The sequence below is a fragment of the Vigna umbellata genome, chromosome 6, assembly GCF_029865625.1.
Source record: "Vigna umbellata cultivar VRB3 chromosome 6, Vumbellata_1.0, whole genome shotgun sequence".
NCBI classification, from domain to species: domain Eukaryota; kingdom Viridiplantae; phylum Streptophyta; class Magnoliopsida; order Fabales; family Fabaceae; genus Vigna; species Vigna umbellata.
Genome location: NC_142170.1, coordinates 21,710,874 through 21,719,073, shown reverse-complemented (window position 1 = coordinate 21,719,073; position 8,200 = coordinate 21,710,874). Strand labels below are relative to the sequence as shown.

General features: G+C 48.8%; 1 protein-coding gene across 1 annotated transcript; it reads left to right on the top strand.

Annotated features, from left to right (window-relative positions):
- Positions 1 to 2,448: 2,448 nt before the first annotated feature.
- Positions 2,449 to 3,237, top strand: LOC124821808 (uncharacterized). The gene has a single exon (XM_047293752.1). It carries the CDS (start codon positions 2,449 to 2,451, stop codon positions 3,235 to 3,237), a length of 789 nt encoding a protein of 262 aa, XP_047149708.1.
- The last annotated feature ends 4,963 nt before the right edge of the window (positions 3,238 to 8,200 follow it).

The window sequence follows — 8,200 nt, the reverse complement described above, 5'->3', positions numbered from 1 at the left end:
GGAGGCCTGCTTGCCCTCTTCTGGGGCGCTCAGCGGTGAAGGCCATGCAACCACGCTTGGTTGCCCTTCTTTGGGGTGTTGAGCGCCAGTTACACCGCAGCACGCCTGGTTGCCCACTCAAGGGGTGTTGAGCGTCACTCTTCGCGCGGTCTCGCCTGGTTGCCCTGAGTTGGGGCGCAAAGCACCAGCGACATTTTCTTATGTGACACTTTTGATCTATTTAAAGGCTCTTACGCACTAGGGTTCACATCTTTTGATGGCTAAAGCACAAAAACGTCATTTTCAACCCATTGGAGGAAGCTTGGGCATGTAGGAGATTTCCTTTTCTCTTTTTAGGGTTTCCATCTCATTTACATTCTTCCATTGTAAGCCAAGGTTCTCCATGACAATGGAGAGCTAAATTCATTTTTTGTGGGGGAAAGATGTAACCTCTGAACTTTTTGTAGTTGAACATGTTTTAAATATTTTATGCTTCTTTCATTGAATGTTAGTGATTTTCTCCTATTCTTAATGCTTGTTATGTTTTGGTCATTCATAGCTTGATGATTGGATTTCTTTGTTATTGGGAAATACTTAGGAACCATGATCTAGAGGATTTCACCTAAAGGAAATATTATCTAGGACGTTTAGTTGTCTTAAGCTTCTTCTCTTAATGCAGAATTGGTTATTAGGGTTTTCAAGGGATTGTTGTCTAATAATCAAGGTTGGGCTTTTTACGCGAAGAGATTGGGTTCTAAGTAATTTTGTAAGTGACATTAACATTCAAATGAAGAAGATGAGTTCTAATATGCATGAAAGTGAAGTAGGTGAAATCTAACCATAACAACATTGTCGCAACCGGAATCGCGACGGGACAACGATCCAAAAAAAGACGAATTTGCAAAAGTGGTTTGGAGTCGCCAGCATAGTTTATTCTGGAAAACTACGGAAAAACCATAAAATGATAAGGCATGGTCTAAGAAAACTAGATTCTATGTTCGGGAGTCGGTTACGCGTAGGGAAGGTATTAGCACCCTACAACGCCTGCCTAAAGGCAGTACCCTTAATTAAATACGCGAATGTTATGTGGTTTTCAAAATGTTTAACAATCCCCAAAATTAAAACTCTAAAGAAACAAAATATATTTTTTAGTGTTTTTAGCCCGACAAGGATTGACCTTGCTCCTACGTATTCTCATCAAAAATGAGAAATCAGGGTTACGTAGTTCGTTTGAAATTGTTTGAGAAGTTTGTTTGCAAATTGTTTGAAAATTTGTTTTGAAATGATTTTGGATATTTAGGAAGTGAACCTGGCAAGGACTATCCTTTCTCCTACGTATCTGCACTTTTGATGGAGAATCAAGGATCACGTAGTTCTAGCTGAGAGATTGATTGTTTTCTTAAAGATGAAAGTTGTACCATATGGACCGGGCGGTCGATTACAACGCCGGGACTTCTGTGACTGTCGGAGTTTCTTCTATCTTTTTACTCCTGACAGCATTGTCGGGCGCGGCTTGCATAAATATTCACTACACGTGTTGTGCCACCCAACCGTTCATCCTTCCACTCGGGGTGAGTAATGACGGTCTACCGTACAGGCGGTTGTGCAAAGACTGGCCGATCGACAAACCGGGTCACTAAGATTATGATTAAGGTAAATAATGATTAGAGCTATTAGGCTAGAATTTGGTCGTGATTAACTGTTCACTAATCCCAAGCCCATAGCGAAAACTATAAATACAGGTCAGAGGTAAGTGGTAGATAGGTTGCATTTACTACACATTCATTACTATTTCATTGAATCGCCAACAGTTTCCGTACTAACTTTGGCATTGGAGAATCTTTAACAGGTTCCCCGTGGACGGTAAGAGTGGACAACGGAGCTTGGAGCGAGACCAGAGGACAAGAAGACAAATTGTGGAGGAGTTTGGTGACTTAGCCCCTAATAACTGAAACATTTTGGCGCCCACCGTGGGGCCGGGTTACTTGCAAAACCCAATGATGACCACTAGAAACATGAGTATGGACGATCTAGAGGAGATGATCCAGATGTTACAACAGAAGATGGAGGAGATGCAGCAGCGTCATGAGGAGGAACTCATAGTCGTCAGGGCCGAGTGTTCGGCACGCCTTGCCCGAGAAGGCACAGGAGAGAAGGGGGAGCGAGAGAAGGACAAGGAGAGAGGCAAGGCTGCCATGGAGGATCAAACAGAACATAACAGTGGGCCGGACAAAACGTGGAAACCCACAAAGCCGGAGGTTGAGGGAAGCAAAGCTAAATTTGTACACGCGGAGAGTGCCGCAGGGGACAAGCAGTTGGTAGTGAAGACCGAGTCCTCGTCAACTGTAACTCCCCTTCGTCCAGGCAATCATGGACGTCCAGATAACGGAGCAGTTCGTCCCGCCTCAGTTCAAAATATATGACGGGACAACAGACCCGGAGGCCCAAATCAAAACCTTTTCGAACGCAATGGCGTTCCGAACAGCCAACGACGCCATTTGGTGTCGTGCGTTCTCATTACCATTGGAGGGGGAGGCGCTCGAGTGGTTTAACTCACTCCCTCCCAATTCCATCGAGAATTTCGCTAGACTACAGCGTTTGTTCAATCGACAATTCGCCATCAGCAGTACTCAGAACTTGACCGTCTTCGAGTTGGTCTTCCTGACACAGGGAAAGGAAGAAACTTTAAGAGCGTTCATGGATCGCTACCAGAAAATCGTCCGACGAGTAAAGGGCTTGAGCTTGGATCTTTCCCTGTATTACATCCTTCCCGCCTCCAAGTCCGGACCGTTTAAGGACAGCGTCTGCCGGCGGGTGCCCAAAACCATGGAAGAGTTGCGAGAGAGGGCGGTAGACAAAATAAGGCTGGAGGAAATGAAGTTGTCGTATAAAAAGGAAAATCAGGAGAACAAGGGAGAAAGAGCGGACAGGGGGAAATCGGGTGGCCAAGTTGGGAAGCCTTGGGGATTCAAACAAAGAGAACCGCCCCGGGGGCCACGATTCCAACAATACACACTATTGAACACCCCCCGGGCGAAGATTTTCCAAGAAGCTTTAAGCGCGGAGTTAATCCCGGACCTGAAGAGGCGACCCATGCCGCTAGGGGCGGACGGTAATAAACACTGCATGTATCACAAGAACATGGGCCACACCACAGTGGAGTGTGTAACCTTGATGGATAAGATCGAGGAACTAATCTGTGCTGGGCAGCTGAAAAAGTATGTGCGGAACGATCGCCCCCACGCACCCATAGACTGACCCAGCCCACGACGAACCAGCCCTAGGAAACCCAAGAGGCACGGAAGTTCTAGAAACAACCGGACCGACCGTTCGCGATCGGAGAGGCAATAGAGTAGAAGTCGTAGCAGGAGCCACGACCGTCCCCTGCGAGGACACATCAATACCATATCCGGAGGTTTCGCTGGAGGAGGATCTTCCTCATCCGCCTGGAAGCATCATGTGCGGGCTTTACAGTCTGTTCACTCGGTGGACAAGCCACGGAGGACGATGTCCCCCATCACGTTTTTGGATGAAGACTTTCACGCCCCTAATCCCGATCAGGATGACCCGATGGTAATAACGGCGGAGATTGCCCGGTACGGTATAGGTAAGGTGCTAGTGGACCAGGGGAGCTCCGTAAACATCCTCTACTAGAAGACTTTCCAGCAGATGGACATATCGGAAGACCTGATCGTCCCATACAACGAACAAATCATAGGCTTTGCGGGCGAGAGGGTAGACACCAAAGGATACCTCCTACAACGTACTCCTAGGTTGGCCGTGCCTCAACGCTTTTGGGGCGATCGTATCAACCCCCCACCTCATGATGAAGTATCCCTCGGACAAAGGGACAATCTGCACTATCCAGTCGGATCAAAAACCGGCCAGGGAATGTTACGACGCAGGCCTGAAACTTCACACGTACGATAAGAAGGAGGACGGGTGGATCCAAGGTGGCTATGGTCGACCTTGACCAAAGGACAAACACGGAAGATCGGTTGGAGCCCCTTGGGGAGATGCAGCCGATCTTGATAGGGAAGGACGCTTCCCAAACCATGAGAATGGCTCGGGGGCTAGAGCCCGAGTTGGAGCGAGAGATTTGGTCCGTCCTATGGAAGAATCGTGACTTGTTTGCGTGGACAGCCGCTGATATGCCGAGGATCCATCCCTCGTTCATGTCACATAAATTGGCACTATTCAAAGAAGCGCGGCCAGTGGCGCAGAAGAAGCGGATGATGGGAGAAGAGAAGAGGAGGGCCATAGAAGAGGAGGTCGATAGAAGAGGAGGTCGGGAAGTTGAAGGAGGCCGGGTTCGTTAAAGAGGTGACGTATACCACTTGGCTCGCCAATGTGATGGTGAAGAAGGCCAGGAGAAAATTGCGGATGTGCACCGATTACACCGACCTCAACAAAGCCTACCCAAATGACTCTCATCCCTTGCCGAGCATAGACGCCTTAGTAGACGGAGCCTCCGGCCAGCTGATGTTAAGCTTCCTCGATGCATATTCTGGGTACAATCAGATACCCATGTAAGGGCCAGATTGGGAAAAGACGACATTCATCACTGAGAAGGCAAAGTTCTGTTACGAAGTTATGCCATTCGGCTTGAAGAATGTTGGGGCTACCCATCAGCGCTTGATGGACAGGATCTTCGCAGAACAGATCGGTCGGTGCATGGATGTGTACGTCGACGATATGGTCGTCCGTTCACCTGACGGACGATGTCATGTGAAGGACCTGGAAGAGGTGTTTTGGCAGGTCAGAAGGTACGAGATGCGGCTAAACCCGGCCAAATGCATGTTCAGAGTAGCTGTTGGGAAATTCCTTGGTTTCATGCTCACTGCCCGGGGTATCGAAGCCAATCCTAACAAATGTGCGACCGTGGCGGAGATGCAGAGCCCAATCACCCTGAAGGAGATCCAAAGATTGGTCGGCCGACTCACGGCTCTATCGCGATTCATTCCCAGGCTGGCCGAGAGGCTCAAACCGGTGGTTCGAAAGATGAAGAAGAGACCCACCGTCGAGTGGGATGCTAAGTGCGAACAGGCATTTCAGGACGTCAAATCCATTCTGATGAACCTGCCGGTGATGAACCGCCCGATGCCAAGCGAAGACATGTAGATCTTTCTTGTCGTGTCTGAGTCGGCGATAAGCGTAGTGTTAATGCAAGAACAACTCAAGCAGGCTCGTATACTTTCTCAGCCGGACCCTTCAGGAAGCTGAGACACGATATCAACAGGTTGAAAAGGTTGTCTTGGCCTTGCTGAATGCGTCCAAAAGACTCCGGTCGTACTTCTAGAGTCACCAAGTGGTTGTTAGGACCAACTTCCCCATCTCTAAGATTTTGAGGAAACCGGACCTGGTGGGACGCATGGTGGCATGGGCGGTTGAACTGTCGGAATTCGACCTGCGCTACGAGCCTAGAGGATCGGTCAAAGGCCAACATTTGGCCAATTTTGCGGCAGAATTACACCAGGTGATCAATGATGAGTGGAATTTGTACGTCGACTGGGCGTCCGGAAGAACAGTAAGCGGGGCCGGCATAGTCCTAGAAGGCCCGAACGGATTCCTGTTGGAACACTCCTTGATCTATAAGTTCAAAGTGTCCAACAACCAGGTGGAGTACGAGGCCCTGGTGGCTGGCCTAGAGCTAGCGAGAGACATGGGGGCTCGAAAGGTCGTTTGCCGAACGGACTCCCAGCTTGTGGTGGGTCAGATGAACGACGAGTTCTAGGTAAAGGAAGAGCAACTCCTCCAGTATTTCCATCGAGCGACTGCCCTGGTAAAGTTGTTTGATAAAATCAATATTCAGCACATCCCTTGCAAGGATAACACCCAGGCAGACATGTTATTGAAGTTATGTTCGAGGAAAGAGAAAGGGCAATTGACGACGATCATACGCCAAGTTTTGCTACAGCCATTGGTCGAATGCTTGACGGCGTCCAGTGTTGAAGACAGGGATTAGCGAATGGAGATCCGAACGCTAATGACCCAACAGGATGCGGGACAATCCATTAAGCCGGCGGACGCAAAAAAGATCGTTCGTTACCTTATGGTGGGGGACGACTTGTACCGGAGATGATTCCCCACCCCTCTCCTCAAGTGTCTCGGGAGAGAGGAAGCATAGTATGTCATGGATGAGCTCCATAACGGAATCTGTGGTTTCATACCAGTCATCAGGCTCTGAAGACCCGGATACTGAGAGTTGGATACTATTGGCCGACTATAGAAGAAGACGCTAAGGGATTCGTCCAGAAGTGTCTCGGCTGCCAGGAACACGCCAACAACACTCACGCACCACCCCACACCCTGCACACCATAACGCCACCCTAGTCATTCGCGCAATGGGGGATGGTCGGTCCGTTCCCAATAGGCGGGGCGTAGAAAAAGTTCCTCCTAGTAGTGATTGACTATTTCACTGAGTGGGTGGAGGCGGAACCTTTGGTGACCATAACGGCCTCACAGGTCCAAAGGTTCTGCTGGAAATTGGTGTGTCGATTTGGTCTCCCTCGGACGATCGTCATAGATAACGGCCGGTAGTTCATCGATAAGAAGTTGGCCGAGTTTTACCAACACCCTCAGACAAACGGTCAAGTAGAGGCCATGAACACGACCATAGTGGCTGAACTAAAGAAGTGACTGGGTGAAAGGAAAGGAGCGTGGGTTGACGAACTCCCAGAAGTATTATGGGCTTATCGATACACACCGTATGAGACGACCGGCGAGACCCCTTTCAATTTAACATATGGCACCGACGCCATGTTACCGGTCGAATTGGGAGAACCTTCGTTGCGGCGCCAAATGGAAGACCTTCAACTAAACGATGAAGAGCTAAGGGTGGAACCTAACTCCTTGGAATAGCGGAGGGACCGGGCGGTATTGAGAGCCGAAGCGTGCAAGCGAATGGTGGAAAGAAAGTACAATTCTAAAGTCCGACCTAGAAACTTCTAGTAGGGCGACCTGGTGTAGAGAAAGACGGGGGAAGTAAGACGGACGACAATGCACGACAAACTCACGGACAAATGGGAGGGACCTTTTCGAGTAGCGGAAGCGTTGGGGAACGGAGCCTACAGGCTGCTGCATACAAACGGACGCCCAATTCCAAACACTTGGATCACTACTCACTTAAAATTTTATTTTAGTTGATTAGTACTTTCGATTGTACATTGTTTTCAATGATTAATACGATGACAGGGTGTACCCCTCTTTTGGACAAAGATTTCTACGATAAGCATTCCCATGCGGCGTTGAATCAAAAGAAAATCCAAGTTGATGAACGGAGAGTTCCAAACGGAACCATTGTCAACTTGGTCGGGCGGTGAAAAGAGAGTTCTTCCCGAAGAACCACTGCTGCCCGGAACCTACAAAACCCAAGTTGATGAACGGAGAGTTCCAAACAGAAACACTGTCAACTTGGTTGGGCGGTGAACGGAGAGTTCTTCCCGAAAAACCACTGCTACCCGGTCCTACGAAAATCCAAGTTGATGAACGGAGAGTTCCAGAAGGAACCACTATCAACTTGGCCGAGCGGTGAACGGAGAGTTCTTCCCGAAGAACCAGTGCCGCCCAGATCCTACGAAAATCCAAGTTGATGAATGGAGAGTTCCACATGAAACCATTGTCAACTTGGCCGGGCAATGACCGGAGAGTTCTTCCCGAAGTCCAAATTGAACGAAATTTCAAACAAAAATAACTAGCGAGATAACAGTCAGACCACCAGCGCGAAAGTAATAATAAAGCGAGTTGAAGAAAGTAAAAATTGTATTAATGTGTAGGAGATATACAAAAAGTCGACCATGGGACGGTATGGTCAACACCTAGACATGCCTAGTTGTGGGCCGACTGGCCACAAGAACAAATACATCAAGGTATTTAAATCAAAAAGCAAAAACCCCTAACTAGCTACTCGTAAAATCACTCGACCCCACGACCATCATTAACGCCACCAGTCTCGACATCCTCGGCCGCCTCGTCAATGTCCTCGACCTCCACCCTCTGATCAATGACCCCGGTGCTTGAAGGGTCCCCCATCTCCTGCGGCTCGTCCTCGGCGGTTGGGGCATCAAGGTGAACTAGGACGCCATCAAAGACATCTTTTTCAATGTCGAATCCCAAGGCATAAGGCTCCTAGATCCCTGCTAAAATGGAAGCTTGGCAGAGAGCTTTGTTGAAACCCTCCTCATGTTCAAAAACGATACCCGTTTCTAACTCGGATATCTTC

Coding starts and splice junctions, on each gene's coding strand:
- LOC124821808 (XM_047293752.1), top strand. CDS start 2,449: ATGGCGTTCCGAACAGCCAACGACGCCATTTGGTGTCGTGCGTTCTCA.